The sequence below is a fragment of the Sorex fumeus genome, unplaced genomic scaffold, assembly GCF_029834395.1.
Source record: "Sorex fumeus unplaced genomic scaffold, SorFum_2.1 ptg000128l, whole genome shotgun sequence".
NCBI classification, from domain to species: Eukaryota; Metazoa; Chordata; class Mammalia; order Eulipotyphla; family Soricidae; genus Sorex; species Sorex fumeus.
Window position 1 is genome coordinate 49,134,742 of NW_026606185.1, and position 22,453 is coordinate 49,157,194.

The 22,453-nt window shown below is 50.9% G+C and overlaps 1 protein-coding gene across 2 annotated transcripts in view; it reads right to left on the reverse strand.

Annotated features, from left to right (window-relative positions):
• Nucleotides 1-22,453, reverse strand: part of ST8SIA5 (ST8 alpha-N-acetyl-neuraminide alpha-2,8-sialyltransferase 5) — a 56,201-nt gene that overhangs the window by 31,517 nt on the left and 2,231 nt on the right. Inside the window, exon 2 of one of the 2 annotated variants that reach the window (XM_056138475.1) lies at nt 6,296-6,403. The exons of the other annotated variant lie outside the window; for it this stretch is intronic. Coding sequence (XP_055994450.1) covers nt 6,296-6,403 — 108 coding nt within the window. The remainder of the gene's footprint in view (nt 1-6,295; nt 6,404-22,453) is intronic. 2 annotated transcript variants of the gene reach the window in all.

A 22,453-nucleotide genomic window follows, 5' to 3' on the forward strand; every position in this document is an offset into this window, starting at 1 on the left:
CAGGGAGGGAACTGTGGGGACCCCACAAGTAGCACAGCCAAGTGAGACTTGACAGAGGAGGAAACTGAGGCCCAGAAAAGCTCATGCAGGGATTTATAAAACTCAGGGAAAATAATGCAGACTTAACTAGGGGCCCACAAAACGGGAGGCGGGGGGAACTGAGGGAGCCACCCCCAGGGGCCCAGGGCCCTGCAGGGTCTATCAGGGCATGGGAGGAGAACGGGCCTGTGCCATCTCTGTCCCCAGCGCCCAGCCCACAACGCTGCCAAACCTCACGCCCCGATTCTTCCCGGCTGGATGGGGCCCAACAGCTTGCACTCCCCATCCCCCTTATTTTTGGTCTTTTTCCAACTGACAGGAGACAGAGCGGAAAGACGAATGCTGAGCCAGCCTGCGCCCACCGCAGCAGACACTGCGACTCCTGCCAGCTATAACCCCCCAACTCCCACCCTCCCCCCAACACACACACACATGAAATGTTCCTTCCCTTGGGGCAACCTGACCCAGGAGCTCCTCATTAAAAGGCAGAACCCCCAGAGCAGGGCGAAGGAAGCAATTTTTCCGGGGTAAAATCTGGGACATAGCAAATAAGCACAGGGGCTGGTGGAGGGGGGAGGGGAAGGGGAGGGTCACAGATAGGGAAGCGAAGAAAGACTGGAAAAATGACCCCCCCCACCCAGGTCAGTACAGCCAGACAGCCCTGCCAGGGGAAAGCCCTGGGTTCTATCCCCTCCACAGCAGAAAATAAACAAAACAGTAAAACCATCTTTCCTAGACCACAGCCACTAATATGGGGGTGGGGACATGCTCCCCCGGGTGGCATATGCCCATCTGCAGCTGGGAGCAGGGGCTGGAGCCAGAAGATGCAGGAAGGAGACACCCACCCTAGCCCAGAAAGACAAGAAAACCCATGCAGGGGCTGGAGTAACAGCACAGCGGGTAGGGCGTTTGCTTTGCACGCGGCCAACCCGGGTCCAATTCCCAACATCCCATGTGGTCCCCTGAGTACCACCAGGGGTAATTCCTGAGTGCAGAGCCAGGAGTTACCCCTGAGCATCGCCGGGTGTGACCCAAAAAGCCAAAAAACAAAAAGAAAAAGAAAAAAAAAAGAGAGAGCCCACACAGAATGGGTTCCCAGAACTATAAAGCATGGGGTGGGGAGGGGTCAACACCCTCCCCACGCCTGCAAGAAAGGGACTCAGTCTCCTCAGCCTCAGGACAGGTGTAATGTCAGTGTCTGGCTCCGACGTTTATGGGGAGGATGAAAAGCAGCTGTGCATGTCCGGTGTCCGGCACTCACTGTGCCCCAGAGCCCGGGCACGGCCTGTCACGATCCACGCCAGCTGCTGCCCCTCCCCACGGACGCGCCGGCTTCACGCTCAGCACCCATCCCCAACCCCCGGTGGAGGAGGCCCATCACGTGCACTGTGCAATTTATTACCTAATTATAGACGTCTGGAAACAATTAGGGAACAATTCGCTGTGGCATGATAAAGTTCTAAATTGCCTTCGGCCCAGCTCCTTCCCACTCTGGCGTCTGACGCCAGCTGCACTGATCCTGCTTAGTGTGGAGCAGAAGCATCCCGCACCTCTGTCCTTTCTCTGTGATCAGGGCCCCCTTCCTCCTGGGGGCAGCTCTGCCAGGGGTGGGGGGGGAAGGTATCTGCTGAGTCCCAGAGAAAGGCCCCCAAGGCCAGCACTTTGGCCAGTGCCAAAGCTGCTCTCTGCAGGCCCTCTAAGCTGCCATCTTACCAGAGTGTTCTCTGAGAAGTGCTTGGCAAGAAGTGCTCAGTGAGACGTGCTCTGCAAGAAGTGCTCAACGAGCAGTACCTGAGCAAAGCGCCTGACATGCACTTGATGGTGAGTTCTGAGTGTGTAAGCCCTTGGGGCAGACACCTTGCACAGAACTCTCAGTTAAGGGAGCTACCAGGGAAGGCTTCGTGGAGGAGGCGAGGTGGATCCTGGCAGAATAAGGACTTAGACATAGAGCAGGATCCAGAGGCAGAGGGGACGAGTAACTCCTGCCTCTGTCTCCCTCAGCCCCTGTGACTGGGGGTGGGGGTAATCTTCCCGTGGACATGATGCTGACCTCCACCACTCCCCCTGAGTGTTGCTTCCCTGCCCTGGGTGCTGGGTGGGCTGGCGGATGGTGGGCAGGGCCAGGAGGAAAAAGGCACTGAGTTGCCTGGTAGAGGGTGGGTGGTAGTGGTGGTAGTGGTTCTCCCTCCCCGGTCCCCACCTTCCCATCACCCTTCCCCAAACTGCAGGCAGAGTTTGGGAGAGTTTTGCAGTCTGCAGTTCCAGAAATGCAGCATCTGCCTTCACTGCCTTCTGCCTCTCCCTTTCCTACATCCCAGTCCCCAGCCTCAGTCTCCCTTCTCCTACCCCGTTCCCCAGAATTCTCAGAGTGCTCCCCTCTGAGGACTAGCTCTTCTCCAGAGAAAACCCTCTGATCACTGCACACGAGGAAGAAGGTGACGACTGCCAAGTGCTTTTCCCTTGCTGCGGTTCATCCTCAAAGGGAAGGGACAAGGTTTCCTCCAGAGGAATAGACTCAGGGGGAAACCAGGGGCGCTGACCATGCCTGGCTGCCAATAGCCTCCCCCCGCTCCCGGCTTCATTCACTCTTTGCTCCTGCGAACAGTGACGGAGCACCAGCGATACTGCACGGGCTGCATGTGGGGGGCTGAGGGTTCAAAGATGGGGTGTCATGGAAGCCCAGCCTCTGAACACAGGACCATCCCCGGGCACCTCGCTGCAGGTACTCCAAGAGGCACTTTTGCGGCTGTGGAATGATTCCTCCCTGCTCATTATAGCCGTTCCCCTAAGGACTCTCACCGGGCACTTGTGGGCCTAGAGTGGAAATTAATACAGTTCTCCTCCATGTGTTTTATAACTCACACACTTTCCAACTGGGCTTGGATGTGACCCAGCTGCTGGCCCACGCACAGCCCGGTGGCCCGGGGCCTTTCTGAGTGCTCTGTGGCCCGGTTTCCTCTGTGGGCCGGTGCATCTTCCCCCATCACTTGGACCCATGCCTTCTCCTTGTGCCTCCTGGTGGAGGACACCACTTAAGAGTCATTTGCCTTTTTTCCCTCCTTGCAACTCTGGATCCCCTGCTTATATATGGTGCCTCTCGATTTCCCTTCCAGCCCTGTGAATAATAAATGTTAACGGGTTGTACCACACTTCAACACACCACACAAATATAGATAGCAAACTATAGCAGGTGCTGAATTATTCATTAGGCGAGGAGCACCGGCCACCAAGCTCACCAGTGGGTTGTCAGTGGGGAAGGGGAGAGCACTTACTCTGACATTCCCCCCACCCCCAGCCCAACGAAGTCCTCCCCTGAGCCTTTCAAAGGCACTGCCAGGAGCCGCCTGCCCCTTTGAGAAAGATGCTTTGATCGGGCAGATCCACAGCTGGCAGTGCTCAGGGAAGCACACCGTGCACGGATGGAATCCAGGGCTTCCTCCCGGGGCCCTGCACACCTCGGCCCTTGAAGCCACCTCCACGGCATGCCCCACCCATTGCACAGAAGCCATGAGCTACTCTGTCAACAATAGGAGGAAACAAAAAATACCTGAAAGGGGGAGGGGGCAGGAGGGCAGGTAGGGAGACAGCACAAGGGAGTGAGAGGCATTCCTAGTGTGTGCAATGCCCTGCATTGGATCCCCAGCACATCCCAAGTGTAGCCTGAGTGGTCCCCAAGCCTTCCAACTGGGGACATCCCCTGTTGCACTGTAGCACTGTCCTCCCATTGTTCATCGATTTGCTCAAGTGGGTACCAGTAATGTCTTCATTGTGAGACTTGTTGTTACTGTTTTTGGCATATCGAATACACCACAGGGAGCTTGCCAGGCTCTGCCATGCAGGCAGGATACTCTTGGTAGCTTGCCAGGCTCTCCGAGAGGGACAGAGGAATCAAACCCAGGTTGGCCGCATGCAAGGCAAACGCCCTACACACTGTGCTATCGCTTCATCCCCCTATTAAAAAAAAATAAATAAACCTCCAAGATACCCTTTCATTCTAATGAGGTAACCAGTCTTTTGCTTTTTTTTTTTTTGTGGTGAGGGTGTAGGGCTGCTTGTTTGCTTGGGGGCTACACAGCTGTGCCCTAGATCACTCCTAGCAGGGTGCCAGGGATGGAATTGCAGTCATAGACAATGCAAATACCTTCACGCCTGCCCTCCCTCTCCAGCCCCAGTTTCACTGGTTCAACTGTAAATATTTCGGCTTCCTGAAAGGTCCATTTAAAACTGGGATTACCCCAGTCAAAACTCTGAGACATGTGATCATCACATTTATTTACTCTGTGATGAGGGGAGGTCTGGGCAATAGAAACCTCTCTGGAAGGAGATCAAGTTGGCTGGGGAGCACTTTGAATAATGGGCATTGTGGGTCCAACACCAAAACCAGACAGGGGGCTGGTGGAGTCTGTGACGCCAACAGGGTAGGGTGCTGGCCCGTGGGCAGAGAGCTGGAGGGAGAATCAAGAGAAAGGGAACCAGAGGGAGAGAGGCGTGGAGCATGGGGAGAAGGGGGATCCACACAGGAGGGTCCACACAGGGAAAGGGAACTAGAAGGCAGTGGGAAAGGGAGATTGTCCCACCAGTAGAAGAAAAGGTAGAAGTCCAACTCTGCGTGCCCCTGGCCACCTAGGACCAGCTGCCCAGATGGCTTCCCTGGGTCTTGGCCTGTCAGGCTCAGTTTAGTCCCATTTTTCTGGCCAAAAGTTGTCCATGAGTTCTTCAAAGAGTTCTTCTTTTGCAGAACGACTCTGGCTGACTCCCCTAGATCACCCTCTCCTGAGTGTGGGGGGTGGTCTAGGTAAGGGAGACCACTGCAGCCTCCTTCTCTGCATGGGCTTCACCCAGCCAATAGGCTCACCTGAGCTCCCTCTATGTGTACAGATAAGAACCATGGTCCTAAAAGCACACAGGGTCAGAGTAATAGTTGGGTAGGGCATTTGTCTTATATGCAACGAACCCAGGTTTTATCCCCGACCTCCCATACAGTTCCCTGAGCACTGCCAGTACTGATCCCTAAGAGCAGACCTAGGAGTAAGCCCTGAGCATCGCTGGGTATGCCATCCCCCCCTAAAAAAAAAACAACAATTCAAGTAAGAGCCTGCTAGGGACCTCCTTTGAGTCTGAGCTCTGTAGCCACAGCCCTGATGGGTTTCAAATGCTGGAACCACATGAGCCCTTTTTCACAGCATTGAACAAAGTCCTTTAGATTGAGGGTCTCTGGCACAATGCCTCCTCTTTAGTGTCAATAGAATGTTTTGGTGTCCAAATGAAAACAGATATGTGTCCCCTGGGTCCACAGGCCTAAGCATTAGCCCTCACTTGGAGAAGCAAAAATCAAGGGCCTGCTGGAGAAGATTCCGTTTGCACTCAAGTCTGAATGAATGAATATTGAACGAACTCCTACTCCTGAGTACAGTGTCCTTAACTGTTGATTTTAGCTTCAAGTCCTGCAACAGATCCAGAAGAAATAACTCGTGATGGTGGGAATATTAAACTGTATTACTCTGCGCATGACTCAGTTCTTCCCAAACCACGTTCAGCATTGCCTGTGGGCAGAGGATGGTATGTATGCTGGGGGGTTCGGAGTGCAGTGAGCTCACAGGATACCCCTGCCAAGCGACCCAACCACCCACCATCACCTTTGGGGGTTGATGCCCAAAACCCTGCCACAGAGACAAAGCTATTGCTCCACTTGAAATAGAGATCTGTACTGGAGCATATTGCCACTCCCTGCCTTCTCTCCCCAAGAGACGGGGCAGGATTCCCTGCTTTGCTGTGGCTGGATCCTACTTTGCCAAGACTGGTCTTTACTGTGCCGTGGTTTGCTCCTATTTCGCCATGAACAGCCCTTACTGTGTGGGAACTGGCCTTACTCTACTGTAATTAGCCCTTACTTTACTGTAATTGGCCCCTACTCTGCTGTGATTGGTCCCGACTTTATTGTGACTGGCCCCTACTTTGCTGTGACTGGCCCCTACTTTGCTGTGATTGGCCCCTACTTTGCTGTGATTAGTCCCTACTTTATTGTTATTGGCCTCTACTTTGCTATGATTGGTCCCGACTTTGCCTTGACTGGCCCTTGAAGTCAAGAAGACAAGGTATAATCCCTAAATGCAGTGATCCTGGAGCCACAATGCCGAGCCTGTTTCTCTCTTCTGCTCCCACAGATCCTCTGGTGGGAGACGGGGTCACGGGGTAGGGGCAATGTGTCATCCCAGGATGAGCTCCCCCCTTCCCTGTTGGTTCACCCGGGCTGTACCTGGAGCTGGAGTCACTGCTGCTCTGCACTGCTGGGTCGTCGGTGGCATTAAAGAAACCCGTCCAATTGGCCAGCGGGTCGCCACTCTGCCAACCAAACTCGAGGCCTCTGGTAAGAGAACGAGGCAGTCGGTACTCACACTCAAGTGCTGGGTTTCACCCGTCTGCCGGGGAGCTGCGTGCTGTCAGGGCGCCAAGTGACCCCTGACCTTGAGCATGAACTTGATGGAGCCTGAGGTGGCGTCCAACCAGAATGAGGAGGGAAAGGCAAGTCACGGTGCTTCAGCGAGCGGCCACGTCAGTGGAAGCTCACTTGACCCACAGGGTCGAATCACACATAAACCCAGAAAAGCAGAGGTATAGCAAGGCCAAGGTAACAGAGCGCTCCTCCTCCTAGAAACTGCATCTCCACCCCACCCCACACCACACACACTCATACACACACACACACACACACACACACACACACACACACACACACATCCTAGAGCTGAACATGGGCAGGATGAACCAGCCAGCAGGCTGCAGGCCCTGGAAGAGTCAAGCATTCTACAGTTATAGGAACTGCAGCTTTCCAGTGCATCAACTCCCCTGCAGCTTTTCAGTGCATCAACTCCCCTCCCAGCCTTACTGGTTTAGGACCAGGGATGGACTCCCACCTGTGGCTCTCCATCTCCCACCCCAGACCTGAGTGAAAGGACAGTAGAGGGAAAATAAGGGCACAAGCCAGGAGAGGAAGAGATGGGTGGGCAGACGGCGAGATCTGAGAGGAGGAGCTGCAGAGTCCATGAGTCAGACCAGCGCACCCTCCTGACTGTCCACAAGAAGCCAAAGTATTCTCCATGCTGAGTTCAGGGAGGCTCGGGGCTGCAGGAAGTGGGGTGCAGAAAGCAGCGTACTGATCTATGTTTATGGAAGGAGTCCCAAGATGCTCCCCCGAGTCCTCTGCCCTCCACCCAGACAGTCTGGGCACCCGCCTTCTCCTGAGGTAGCCACGCAGCCCTGCCTCCCCTCCCCTGAACCCCATAGCCAAAAGCAGAGTCTTTCCAGCTTGTGTGGTTTATTGGGTGACTTTGGGGGTTTCCTCCTCCTTACATCCATTCACGTGGGAAAATTCTTGAATATGCCAGATCCCTCAAACAAATGTCTGAAGCAAAATGAAACAGAGCACTTTACTAGCAGATAGCAGACTAGCAGATAGACTGTGGAGACTCTCCTGGGGAAAACAGCAGTGATGACCTGGAGGGCCCAGCAGGCTTCAGAACCCTGATTCCATGGGGTTAGTTCTGGGCAGCTTCTGCAGAAGGAACCTGACAAGGTCAAGGTCACGGCTTTGGAAGAAAGAACTTGCCTTCACATGCCTAACCCAAAGTTTCTCCACCCAGAACAGCTGACGCCAGGAGCTGGGCTTTGTCCCTTGCAGCATGGGGGCAGGGCAGCACCCCATCCTCCACCCTATCACATGCCCCATCCTGAACCCCTGCCTCTAGACATTGCTAAGTGACCCTTGGGGGCAAAATCATTCTGGATAATAACCACTATCTTCAGACAAGACTCACTTCACTAAGCACCAAGGAACCTTCTGGAGATTCATTTGCCCTTAAATGTGAAGGGAGAGTTAAAGAATCATTAAAAACTCACCCACAAGCTAAGCTTTCCCTTAAAGGAATAAATATTTGGGGCCAGAGAGAGAGTCCAGTGAGAGTTACAGTGAGTATGATACAATGAGGACTTGTCTTGCATGTACCTGACACGTGGCTTCAATTTCCACCACTCTATAAGGCGCCCCCCAAGTCCTGCTAGGAGTGATCCTGAGCACAGATCAAGGAATAAGTCCTGAGCATCACTTGGTATGGTCCAAAGAAAAATTTTTTTTTCCTTTTGGGTCACACCCAACGATTCACAGGGGTTACTCCTGGCTCATGCACTCAAGAATTATTCCTGGCGTTGCTCGGGGGAACCATATGGGATGCTGGGAATCGAACCTGGGTCGGCTGCATGCAAGGCAAACGCCCTACCTGCTGTGCTATCGTTCCAGCCTCCCAAAACATTTTTTAAAGGAAGAAATAATAGTAAAACCTGTAAGCTTTAAAACCTTAGGAAGAAAAGTCTATTAACAAGGGACCCCAAGACAGCAAAGGCTGCTGGAGTCGGGCTCTGCTCTGCCCCAATCAGCCATCAAGGAGCCACAAAGGGAAGGGTTCAAAGGGCTGGACAGGTATGGTCCCCTGACTGGGACTGACCCCCCAGCAATGAGCCAAGACTAGTTCAGATAACCACCCTTCGGCCCCCCAGAAAGGACAAGCAGAAACCCAAAGAAGCTGAGTGACTTCAGTTGTCAAAGAGAATTTTTATGGGCATCTCTAGAGATCCTGACCAGAAGAGTCACAGCACCCCAGCTTCCTTCTCCAGGCCTCAGTCACTCCCCCCAACCTGTCAGCCCAGTTTCCAGCAAGACTCCAGGCTCAGGAAACCCTGTGGGGCCCCACCCGCAGAAGGTTACACATGGAGACACCCTCTAAGCTTGGCCAGGTGACCCTACTGCTGGGTCCTTCTCAGACTCTTTGTCTCTGTGACAGAGGGACACAGCCTCAAAGGACAGAGTCTGACATCTCAGTAAAATGCCATTTGTGTCATCTAAGCTTCTGGATATATTTATATTTTTTTTTGTTTTAGCCTGCTCGGATTGGGGCTGAGCATCCTCCACCCAGATCCTCCTTATTCCAGTAGGCAGGGGTCACACCCACCAACTGGCCCCCTGGTGCCATGTAATCCCATCAATGGCCAAGACCCAGAGACTATAAAACCCAGCACCCGGAAGAGAAAAGCGCAGAGTCTCCTGCCCCCGTGCCTGGCTGTCCTCGCCAGGGCCCCTTGGAGGGGAGCGGGTTGAGTTTCCCTCCCCGCCCCGACCAGGGCTCCTGCAGTCGAAGACCTCCAGAACAAGTCACCACCATGCTGAGACCACTCTCCACAGGCATAAAGGTACCGGCAGAGGAACAAAGGCATGCGGGTCCTGGGGCTGAGATCTCCAAGCCTGCTGGGATTGGGGCTGAGCATCCTCCACCCAGATCCTCCTTATTCCAGTAGGCAAGGGTCACACACAGCAACTGGCCCCCTGGTGCCGTGTAATCCCATCAACGGCCAAGACTCAGAGACTATAAAACCGAGCTCCCGGAAGCGACATCTTATTGTGTCATTCTTACTTTGGACAAACTGGCAGGCTACTGAATGTAACCTGCCCACACAGCAGTCTGGCAAACTCCCCATGGCATAACCAATATGCCAAATACCACTAACAACGATGGGTCTCATTCTCCTTACCCTGAATGAGCTTTGATATGGCACTTTAAAAAAAAAAATCTCAGGGCTAGGATGAAGGAGACACTACTGGGGCCTGCTCGAGGCAATCGACGAACAATAGGATGGTCGTGATCGTGATCGTGATCGTTTTTGCATAAATGATGATTTCATATTATATTTACCTATCTATAATATAGGTATCCCATAGATAGGACAAATATCCCATACTGAGCTATTCTATATTTATACAAAATGCTATATATTATAGAATTTAATATATTACACAGCTGCCCATGTATTAGCTTATGATGTATTATATACATCTATACTGTCAATAAGTTTGCTTTCCTTGGGGCTGAAGAGATACAGCTGATACTGCTGACCCAGGTGCAATCCTGGGCACCACGTATGGTCTGTCCAGTACCATCAGGAGTGATCCCTGAGCACAAAACCAGGAGTAAGTCCTAAGTACCACTGGGTGTGGCCTCAAAACAAATAACAAAACCCATTCTATTGGTTTATCTATCTATTGAAAGGGGTTTTGGAGGGGGAGAGTCTCCCAAATAGTGCTCAGGAGTCCTGGGGTCCCCCTCCCAGCGGTTCTTGGCTAAGGAGGTCAAAGCACAGGCTTGCAGATGCAGGGCTAGAGTGCTGCGGGTTACTTGGACCATCCAGGTAGTGCTCAGGCAGCAGTGCTCACGAGGATCAGACCTGGATCAGTGCACATACCATAAGGCCTTAACCCTGAACTCTCTCTCCAGCCCCAGAAGGGATTGTTTGATTTCAAGGCAGTGAGCAAGGTATTTCCTGGGGGAGACTGCTTGAGTTCGTTTCACCCATAGGGAAATCCTGATTCTCTCCTTACTATGAGCGTCCTCGATTCCCGAGGGGTTTGATGCAGAACTGGCTCCCCTTACAGATGAGCAAGACTAGGCAGGCCTGCGGACATGCCCGGGGCCACGTGTCTGACAAGTGACCCTGCTAAGACTAATTCTCAGTGGGGGGCCAGTGAAAGGCTGTCTGGGTGCCTCAGAAGGGCAAGGCCACCCCATTCATCTTCCTCCCAGGCCACTGCTGAGGAAGATCATGCTTCCTTGGTCTCTGGTGGAAAGCCTGCATTTTGACTCAAAACACCATAGTCGAGTGTCTTAGCCATGCTCATGTAAGAACACAAAGGCCCTAGCCTTCAGATCCCCCTCCTCTGCACCTAGACAAGATGAGTCCCAAGGGCGGGTGTTAGTGTAAGAAAGGCCCATGAGGAAGCGAAGGCTGGACCATCTCTTCACACTGAGACCAGAGAGCTGGAGTGGCCAGAGATTTCCAGACCTTTCTCCTGCCTCACTCCTGTCCCCCAGGCCCCTGGGGGCTGGTGAGGGGTAGCTGGCCCCACCTCTCAGCCCTCTGTCTCCCCTCACCCATTATGAAGGAAAAACTGATGCCATGACAGGCTGCAGCTAACATTAAGTCTCAACTAGGCCTTGCTGTTTCCTCAGAGCAGGACTTGCAGTTTTTGGTAAACTCTCAGTTGAATAACGTACCTAGATAAGAACTGGACAGTTGGATTTGGGCTGTCATGAGGGGTCACTGCACCCTCCCTGGAAAAACCTCAAACCATTAATTGCTGACCACTGTTGTAATAGGCCAATGCTAAAAATAGACCAGTATATAAACTGCTTCTTAACTGAACCCTATAGAAACTGCTTGTGATTTGGAGTCGGGGTCCTTGTCAAGACTCCACTGCGTTGAATGAGACCTGGACCCTAGCTCGAGCTAGAGATAAAATTCCTTTGCTTTTGCATTATTGTGTGTGGACTTGGACTCTCCACAAGTGGGTATCTGAAACTTGGGCACAACACCATCAGGAGAGCTTATACCTGTGTAGAGGAGGGGGACCCCGGGAGTCCGAGCAGCCACTTGGAAGTTCTGCTAGAACCAAGACTTGACTCAGACTCTCAGCTCAGGGGGACAATAAGAGAGAGAGAGACACAGAGACAGAGAGACAGAGACAGAGAGACAGAGGGGGGAGACAGAGACAGAGAGATAGAGAGAGATGAGACAGAGAAAGAAGAGAGAAAGGAGAGAGAGGAGAGAAAAAGAGAGAGAGTATTGGGGTAGGGGAGCTGACCTCCTGAGGGCTTGTCCTGGTCACACAAGTCCACTCACAATTTATGCCATGAATTTCTCAAGTCAGAACAGTTCCATAATGTCCCCTTCTCTTAGGAAGTCATGGTCCCCATGTTCCTTGAGCCACGTAGCACATGGCCTTAATGCAACATGGCCAGAAAGGTCCAATGACAGGCCAGCAGGACATCAACGCTCAGTGATGCCACACATGCCTCATTTCCACCACAGAGCCCAGTCTGATCTCAGTGGGTACAGAGAGAGCAGCGAGACCTGGGGAGGGATTCCTGCCCACCAGGGTGGGTGCCCCTAGCTCCAGTCCCTGGCTGCCATAGGGCCAGACAGGCCTCAAGCCCCCACCTGTGCTCGTTCCAAGAGATGCTGAGCATGCTGGTTTTTGATTTCCCATTTTTGTTTTCTAATGCAATGGGTGTGTTCCATTTTGGAAGCCTGTGAGACCAAACGTCCTAGAGTAGGTAGCCGGGGATTCAGGCTGGCAACCCTGGTCAGTAACACCTCACTCTACCCTGAGAGCCACCCTAGGAGGGAGTCACGATGTGCAGCAGCCACCACAGCTGAGGAAACTAAGGCAGTGAGTTAGACGTCTCCTCTCAGCGAGCTAGAAGCCCGGCACCGTCTTCCCCTCTTGGGGGCTGGGACCATCGCTACCAGCATCTGCTCACCAACACAAAAGGCCCCAGAGAGAAGCTCAGGTGAAAGTCTGTCCCTCCCCTGACCAAGTCCCCCATCTGCTGATAGAGCACAGACCAGAAATGGCCATGATGATGGAATGGCCATGACTGCACCAGTCATTACTAGCCCAACCCTTAGTCTTTTGTAAGCAAAAATGAAATGAATAAAAGAAGAGAATCATTCACAAAGTGTTAGCACCTAACTTCCCAGTGGGAGGAAAAGCGACTGAATTATTCATTTGTATTCTTCTTCCCATTACCCCAGAGAAGGGCACTGTGTGGGAGGGGCTGACGCATCAAGGGGTGCGGGCCAGGCTGACGGGACCTTCCATTCAGGAACTAAACCAGGACCTCAGTCTGGCAAGCAGGGGTGGAGGGTAGTGGGCAAACTCCCTGAGTCAAGGAAGCCCACTGGGACAGCAAATCAACCCCTGACTGGGGAGATGCCAACCCCAGCAGGGGAGATGCTCATGAGACACACCGAAGGCAAGAAAGGAGTTTGGGGTGCAGGCAGGGTGGTCTTTTCTGAGAGGGTTACTGAGAGAGACATGAAGTAGGGGATGAAGGAGCAGGGGAACTCAGGGGAGTGAGAGGAAATAATGTGGGGCCACAGAGATAGTACCGCTGGTAGGGGGCTTGCCTGGCACGTGGCTGTCTGAAATTCAATCCCGGGCATCCCATATGGTTCCCAGAGCACCAGGAGTAATTCCTGAAAGCAGAGCCAAGATTAACCCCTGACAATCATCAGGTGTAACATTCAAAAGCAAAAAAAAAAAAAAAAATTAGGGACCAGAACAATAGTACAGAAGGGAGAGTATTTGCCTTGCATGTACCTGATCCGGGTTCGATCCCTGGCATCCCATATTGTCCCTTGAGCATTGCAGAGTGCAGAGCCAAGATAAACCCCTGATAGTCACCAGGTGTGGCACCCAAAAGCAAAAAAAAAAAAAAAAGGATAAAGAAAAAAGAAAACAGAGGGGAAAGGAAGAATCAAAACTTTCCAGCACTGGCAGTGAATAGCCCTGGGGCTTGTTCTGTGGCTTGCAAAGGGGTCCCTGCAGTGGGGGTCCATGAGCCTATAAGTAGGTAGGAGAGTGTGGGCTCCACCTAGAGTCTCCTGGAGTCCCCATAAAAACTCTCTGGGAGGGAGAGGCCAGTGTCCTGTTTGGATGCACAGAGAGCTCTCAGCTGGGCACATTATAGCTCTCTGCTGACCCTCAGCTCGCCCCCTGTCCACATCAGGTGGGGGTGGTCAGGAAAGGCCCAGTACATGGGGGCCGGGCACCTTCCCCCAGATCAAAGCGGAAGTGCCTGCCAGCTGGGAGCCTTCCAGTGGGAATAATGGGCCTAATTACCAGGTCCCACATTCTCTCCGTCCTCCTGCTTCTGACTCACAAGTGACTCATATGATTTTTCCATGACACACCAGACACCTCAGGGGGAAAGGGAAGTGGTTTCATCCTCCAGGATTTGCCGGCAAAGGGGGGTTTTCATGTGGGGTGCAGGATGGGAGAGTAGAGAAGAGCCCCCCCACACACTCCTACTCCCTACTCCTCACTCCTCCAGGGGAGAAAAGGGACCCAATGGGCCAAGGGTCCAGCACTGGAGCCCACAGGGATTCTGACCCCCTCTATGCTGTCCCCACACCTTGGGGGCCTGGAGGAGCTGAGGGGAGGTGCATCCAGTGCTTCTGGTTCATTGGGGGGCCCTGGAAGGGGACAGGGGGAAGCAGAGGGGCTCCCAGCACTGACCGTGCCAAGTCCTGGCAAGGTGGGGTACACACAGGGGAGTGGGGAGTGTCCCTACCAGAGCTTTGGGACCTGCTATCAGCCACCAGCCCCTGCAGCAAACATAAGGTGACCCTTCTGTACCCCCACACCTCCAAATGTTTCTGCTCCCCACCCTCTGAACTCCACTGACGCCCACCTCCCCTTGGACCCCCCTAGGCACTGACTGTAGACACAGCAGAGGGAGGGGATTCCCCTACTTGGATGTCAGCAGGGTCGTACACCCAGAAGGGGCTCCCACACTCACCCAGCATCATTCCCTTCACCATATCAAGAGCTCCTGCCATTTCTTGGTCTGACTCCATGTCTTCCTGCTCTCCATGTGAGAGCAGGTCCCACAGATGTGAGCAAGGTGGCACCGCACTGTGAAGTACATCTGGGGTAATTCAGCCCAGATGAATTCCAAGTCACTTCCTCCACCCCTGCCTGCTCCTGTCAGAGGCTGAACTATGGGTTCTGTTGTGCCCATCCCCCTGCCCCCACCACCACTAGCACCATCTCTCTCACACACACACACACACACACACACACACACACACACATATGACCCCATGCTAAACCCTACGACCTGCAGAGGCTACCTCATTTGGAAAGAGGGTCATTGTTATGTGAAAACAATGAGAATGCTGAGTGACATGACTCAGAAGGAAAGGGATAGATATAGAATGACTGCATTCATTTATGAAATATAAAAAATATATATTGTATGAGACTAATATCCACAGTCAGGAAAACAGGGGCCAGGAGGACTGGTCAATGGTTGGAAGTTTGCCACAAGAGCGTCTGGGGGTGTGTGAAAGGCAGTTAGGACAAAGAAGGGACTGGTATGACAATAATAGATTGAAACTATCTTTTTGAACAGAAACTGAGTGTTGAAAGTAGATAAAGAGATTTACCTATAACCTTTCAGTATCTGTATTATAAACCATAATGCCAAAAAGGAAAGAGAGAGAGGAAAGGAGAGAGGAGAGAGAGGAGAGAGGAGGGGGTGGCTGGTGCAATAGTAGAGCAGGTAGGGCATTTGCCTTGCAAGCAGCCGACCTAGGTTCAATTCCCAGCATCCCATACGGTTCCCTGAGCACTGCCAGGAGTAATTCCTGAGTGCAGAGCCAGGAGTAACCCGTGTGCATGGCCAGGTGTGACCCAAAAAGCAAAAAAAAAAAAAAGAGGGGGGAGAGAGAGAAAGAGAGAGAGAGAGAGAGAGAGAGAGAGAGAGAGAGAGAGAGAGAGAGAAAGTGCCTGCCAAAGAGGTGGTAAGGGAGAGAAATTGGGGTCATTGGTGGTGGGAAATGAGCACCGGTGAAGGAGCCAGTGTTGAAACATTGTATGACCGAAACCCAGTCATGAACAACTTTGTAACTGTGCATTTCTCAGAGATTCAATTTAAACATAATAAATTAAAGGAATAAAGGTAAAAGGTAAAGGCCCTCCCGTTGATCGTCGATTTGCTCGAGCGGGCCCAGTAACGTCTCCATTGGAGACTTTGTTGTGGAGCGATAGCACAGCGGGTTGGGCGTTCGCCTTACAAGCGGCCAACATGGCCAACCCAAGTTCGATTCCTCTGCCCCTCTCGGAGAGCCCGGCAAGCTACCGAGAGTATTTGATATGCCAGACACAGTAACAAATTAAAGGAATAAAGAAAAGAAAACAATGAAGAGAAACAACTAATCCCTTAAGGAGTCACTTAATAGATAAGTGCCCCAAAATGAGAGTTTGTGACAGAGAAGCACCCCAACTGAAACACAAAGCACAGAGCCTTAGCCTCAGGAATCTTAGGGAGAGAGGGGGCAACAAATGTCGACCTTGATCCAGCTTGACCAGAATTCTAGAATTCCCTTATGTGACAGAGACTTGGTTAGTGGTCACCTCGCATCCATTTGGGGGGACAGTTTTACTCATGACTTCTGGAGGTTGAGGCAAGGAACCCAGGTCAGGTTAGCGTGGTCAAAGGAGCCCAATTGAACGTACGTTGTTCGGTCTGCTTAGGAGATTTTCCCAGAAGGCCTCTGCATTTTATTTTCACCAGGTCAGACTGGAAAAAGGGGGTGCTGGTCCCTTGAGCCTGGAGTCCTTATGTAAGGGGGGGTATCTGGAAGCAGACTAGCAGTATCTGGGGGGGGGGGCAGAAAAGGGGATATGAAAGGGAAGCTCTGGAGGCCAGGCCCATACCCCACCACCCTGCAGAAGCCAGGGAAGAAGTACAAACCAGACCCCTCCAGCCTCACAGACACCCCAACTGCACCTTGATGTTAGCCTCCAGAGCAGGACAATATCCTGTAAGACTGAGCCCCTGCCCAAGGGTCCCTTGTCAGAGAGCAGCCGCTCCCCTCTCACTCTTTCCAGTAACCTTCCAGTTTCCTCTCGGACCCATCAGCTATTCCGTAGTAAGTTGTTTAATTTCCAAGTCTCTGAATCCCCACCTCCCCTCCGTTTCTGTTTGTGACTCATTTCCATTTTCAAAGCCTCGTGATAAGAGAGGACCGTTGATGCGATTCTATCTTCTTGATTTTATGGAGATCTGACCACATTCTGCAGCACGTGGTCAACCTTGGGGAATGCCTGCGTGCACTGGAGGAGAATGTATACTCAAAATTTTGGGGGGATCAAGGTGTCTCTATGTGTCCCTAGGTTCGTTTCTTCCACTTCTTCAAGGTCACTGTTTCTTTGTTGAGTTTCTGCCTTGTTTGATGGATCCAATAGGGATGGGCGGGTGTTGAAACTTCCAACCACTCAGATGCTGCTGTCAACATCTTCCTTCAGTTCTATTGGCAGTTGTTCTAATCTTCTGACAGTCCACCATTAGGTGCATAACTGCTTAGGAGCAGGGTTCAAGAAGTATAGATCATTAAGAAATGACCATCCTTGTTCCTTAGAGTCTTTTTATTTTGAGGGACTTTGGGGGACCACACCTGGCAGTGCTCAGGGATTACTCCTGGCTCTGGACTCAGGAATCACTTCAAGTGGATTCAGAGGACTCCATATGTGATGCTGGAATTGAACTAGGACAGCCGCATGCAAGGCAAGCTCCCTCCCTGCTGTACTATCACTACACTTGAATCTTGAAAAATTTCAAGTCTATACTGTCTGACTCAAGTATAGCACAGCCCTTTCAAGGGAGTTGTTTGCCTGTGAGATGTCTTCCAGCTTTTGACTTTAAGCCTGTGTTTACCCTGATTGTTTTGGTATGTCTCTTGCAGGCAGGAGAACGTGGGTTCAGTTTCAGATTCATCCTGCCACCCTGCCTCTTGATGGGTGAGATCTGGCCACAGAATCAAATCCTTTATTCAGATGACTGAATAAAGAAATTTATTTACCCTTTATAGAAGTTATGCATGTCAAGGTATGTCTTGTCTTTACACATTGAAAAGTCCCTTTGGTGCTTTCTGCAAACCTGGTTTCAAGGCTATGAAGTCCTTCCTCTGACTCTCCCCTGAACCCTGAGCATGACTCAGAGACTCCCACACTTGTCTTTGGGGTTCCTTTGGGTCTCTGTAGAGGCTGAGGGGAGGTAGGTGGGGAAGACAGTGTCTGCAGGAGAGGCCTCACTCTAAGTCACACATGTCACCTTTCTCTGTTTCAAACTCAGGTTCTTGCACAGCCTATGGCCATGAAATCCTGCCTATGGCTCTGAGTCCCCAGCAGTTTGTAAGTATGTCCCACACCCTCAGTCCCTCCCTGAAGCACAGGGACAGCAGACCGGCTTCATCCATCTCCAAAACCAGTGCCCAGAGCAGTGCCATTCTGCAGAAACGCATCTCCTATGGGATCGAGAACAGTCTGCCTACCAAGCTAAGTGTATGTAATAAAGTTGCATAGATGGAAAGCCACACAGACACAGATGAAATTGGCAAAAGGTTGATGGGCTGGATCTAAGTTCTCGGCCAGTATGTTGTGCTACACTTTTTCCAGTGGAAGATTACAGCCGGAAGGGAGAGATGAGAGGCAGACAGAGAGTATCTCTCTGCATTATTTCTGACATCTGTACAGAAAGCTACAACTTTCAAAACATTATCAAAAAAAGGTGAATTAAATTGAATGCTAAATTATAGTAAATTTATTTTAAACTTAATCCTAAATTTTATCACTTCACATATAAAAAGTTGATGGGATAGGTTACAAACTTTTTTGGGGGGAAGGGGCGGTGATACCATGCCTCTGACATTTATTTTCTTCTTGTTCGTTTTAGGGCTATACCCAGTGGTGCTATGGGATGACTCCTGACTTTGTGCTGAAAGATCACTCCTGGCAGAGTTTGGGAGACCAGATGGAGTTCCAGCATCAAACCCACTTTGGCTGTATGCAAGGCAAGTTCCTCACTTGCTGCCCTACCTCTCCAGCCTTGTCTTGAAATCTATTATTCATTTAGACTTACAGAATGTTGTGATTTAAACCACCCATGTTTACACTGGGGTTGTGACTTAGACAGCACCCACCTTGCAAATGTGATGTCCTGGATTTGATCTCTAGCACTGCCAATAACAGTAACTATACTGTAGCACTGTCCTCCCGTTGTTCATCAATTTGCTCGAGCGGGCACCAGTCACATCTCACAACAAATTGTGAGACTTGTTGTTACTGTTTCTGACATATCAAATACATCACGGGTAGCTTGCCAGGCTTTGCTGTGTGGGCAGGATACTCTTGGCAGCTTGCCAGGCTCTCTGAGAGGGGCAGTGAAATCGAACCCAGGTTGGCTGCGTGCAAGGCGAATGCCCTACCTGCTGTGATATCGCTACAGCCCATAACAGTAACATTCATATTAATATTTTAATAATAATACATAGCACAGTGAGAGACTACAGAGGTGAGGGAACATGCCAGGCCAATCCAGGTTCAATCCTCAGCACTACATGGTCCCTGAGCATCGCTGGGTGCAGTCTTGAGGTCCCCAGCACTCCTAGGGTGACCTGAATAAAGGGCCTTGGCTCTGCAGGGGCTGAGTAGCATCGCATTCTCAGCCCTGTACTAAAACACCTGTCTGACTGACAGAATCTTAGTGGGGCCCCAAACCTCTTGAGCACTGCCACCCCCAAAAAATATGTATCAAATCATACACACACATGTACACACACACACACACATGTTTCCAATGCTCCATAGCTATTCTATTAGCCATTCTGTAGCTGGAGTAAGCTATAGGTCATGCTACACCATGGTCAGACCTAGAGAGGACTATGCTTCAAAAAAGACAGCCACTACGTGGGCCCACATGCTACGAGATCCCATTAATAGGAGGAGTCTAGACTGGGTGCGTCTAGAGACATAAAGAGACAAGTGTCTTTGCTCTTTCCTGTAGCCAGAGGAAGCAGGGAGCTAAGGGTAAGGGCAAAGGAATGGGGGATACCTGTGCCCCTTCTTTTTTTGGCTTTTTGGGTCACACCTGGAAATATTCAGGGGTTACTCCTGGCTCTGCATTCAGAAATTAATCCTGTCAGTGCTTAGGGGACAATATGGGATGTCAGGGATTGAACCTAGTTGGCCATGTGCAAGGCAAACACCCTCCCTGCTGTACTATCGCTCCGGCCTCTGCACCCCTTCTTCTTTAGCTCTAAAACCAATTGTGGGGATGGATGTGCATTTCATGAATGTACTAAAAGTCATTTCATTGTAAACTTGAAATGAGCAAGTACATAATATTTCAAGACATATGTTTTTCTTAAGAAAGAAAATGAGGATTAAGACCATGATAGTTACTGGCCATGATTTTTGAATACCATGTTGAAGATCCACACCAGAGTAATGAGATAAGAACAATATACAAAGATATAAGGAATAAGGTAGCCCTGTAGCACTGTCCTCCCCTTGTTCATCAATTTGCTTGAGCAGGTACCAGTAATGTCTCCATTGTGAGACTGAGACCAGAGTGATAGTACAGTGGGGAGGGTGTTTGCCTTGCACATGGTCAACCCGGTGTCGATCTTCGACATCCCCTATAGTCCCCTGAGTACTGCCAGGGATAAGGTAAGGAAATAAAAAGTATCCCTATAGAACTCCCAGAAGACTTCACAGAATTATGATCATTTTTTGTGTTATCAAGATTGTTGAGTGTAAGATCAGTATGCACAGAAAATAAATCAAATTTATGCTACTTACAAATAGTGAGAAAGTACAACTTTTTAAAAGGGACTTTTTACAATGGCAATGAAAATATGTAGCTAGACACATAAAAATGGGTTTGAATTCTTTATTAAGAATGATTAAGTTCTACTAAAAGATAGTCCAAGAGGAACATTCCAAGGGGAGACCTGTCTGGACTTCAGTCTAAAAGGCAGGCTGGGGGGCTGGAGCGATAGCACAGTAGGTAGTGCGTTTGCCTTGCATGAGGCAGACCTGGGTTTGATTCCTCTGCCCCTCTCAGAGAGCCCAGCAAGCTACCAAGAGTATCTTGCCCACACAGCAAAGCCTGGAAAGCTACCTGTGATATATTCAATATGCCAAATACAGTAACAACAAGTCTCACGATGGAGACGTTACTGGGCCCGCTCGAGCAAATCAAAAAACAGGAGGACAGTGCTACAGTGCTACAGTGCTACCTATTTACATACAGATACAGATATATGAATATATCCCTGTCTCGGACCCTGGTTAAAATGCAAAATTTTGAAATTCTTAATTCTCCTGGGATGTGAGTTTATGTGGCCATTTTAGCCCTAACCATGGGGATCTGGAGACGTGGAAAGTAGAACAATTCCAATGTTCCTCGTTCTACTCCCCTACGCCTGCTTGGCTCAAAAACAAAGGCTGAAACACTCCGGGTGCATGTGGCTCCTTCCATGCCTGCACCAGACTCCCCCAGTCTCTACTGTCTCCTGGTGTCTCTGCTCACAGGTCCAGGATAACCTTCCTCCCCAGCGAGCTGCGTTTATGCTGTCCCACTCACCCAACTCCTGCCAGTCAAAGGAGCCACGTTCCAGAGCCCTTCTGGCACCATCGCAGAGCACTGCACTGAAGCTACTCACCCAACATGACACCCCACCCTCTGCCCCTTCTTCCCCAGCTCCCCCCATGCCAGTGGATCCACTTCTCAATGTGCACACACACAGACACACACACTCAACCATTTCTGAAGTATCTAATCTTTATATGCCAGGTGCCATATTTTTTTTGGGGGGGGGCATGGGGATAGGAGATTGGGAGACACACCCAGTGATGCTCAAGTGCTCACGGATAGCTCCTGGCTCTACACTCAGTAATCACCCAGGGTGGGCTTGGGAGAACCATACAGGAATGCCAGTAATTGAAATCTGGTCGGCTGTATGCAAGGCAAATGCCTTACTTTGATAATACCTCGCTGTACTATCTCTCTGGTCCCTCAACTATTTCTGCAATGTCTAAGCTTTATGTGTTAGGCACTTTATTCGAGTTTGTTTATTTATTTATTTATTTTGGTTTGGGGGGACTCGTACCTGGTGGTGCTCAGAGCTTAATCATGGCTCTGTGCTCAGGGATCATTCCTGGTGATTCTCAAGGGACCTAGTGGGGTACTAGGGATCAAACCCAGTTAGCCACATTGCAAGCAAGTGACCTACCACTGTACTATCTCTCCAACCTCCTAGTACCATATTTGGAACTTGGGACATGGCAGGGATCCACACAGATCTACACAGAGAGAATCAAGCCTAGCTCAGGGCTTCTCAGCATGGACACTTAGGGCTGGATGACACTTGGCTGTAGGAGCACAGGCTGCATCCCAAGCTCCTTAGCTGCACATCTCTTTCCACAAATGGCCAGTAACACCCTCCTCTCTGCATTGTGACAGCTAAAATTATTAGGGTGCCACGGTGGAACCCAGGTCAAATACATTCAAGGCAAGTGCCTTAACCCCTGTACCATCCCTCTGGTCCCTTCCTTCCTTTCTTCTGGGTGTATTTTTGGGTCACACTCAGAGGCACTCAGGGGCAACTCACAGCTCCGTGCTCAGGAATGGCTCCTGGCAGTGCTTTGGGGACCATGTGGTGCTGGAGATTGAATCCAGGCCTCCAGCACGCAAAATGTGTGCTCAGCCAGTTAAGTGATCTCTCTAACATCATCATTTCTTCATGGACATCATGATACCCCTTACCCTGACCCCCAAGATCCAGCATCAATCAGTTTGAACAGACCAAGTCTCCGGAGCAAAGTCTTTGAGGCAGTGTCTGAGATTTAGTGGTGCTTCTCTGCAAGGAACGGTGGGAAGCCACTGGTATATTGGCTCCATCTGGGGCTCAGGGGCTCATCTGCTCGAATCCATCCACCCAAAACTACCCACAGTCCGGA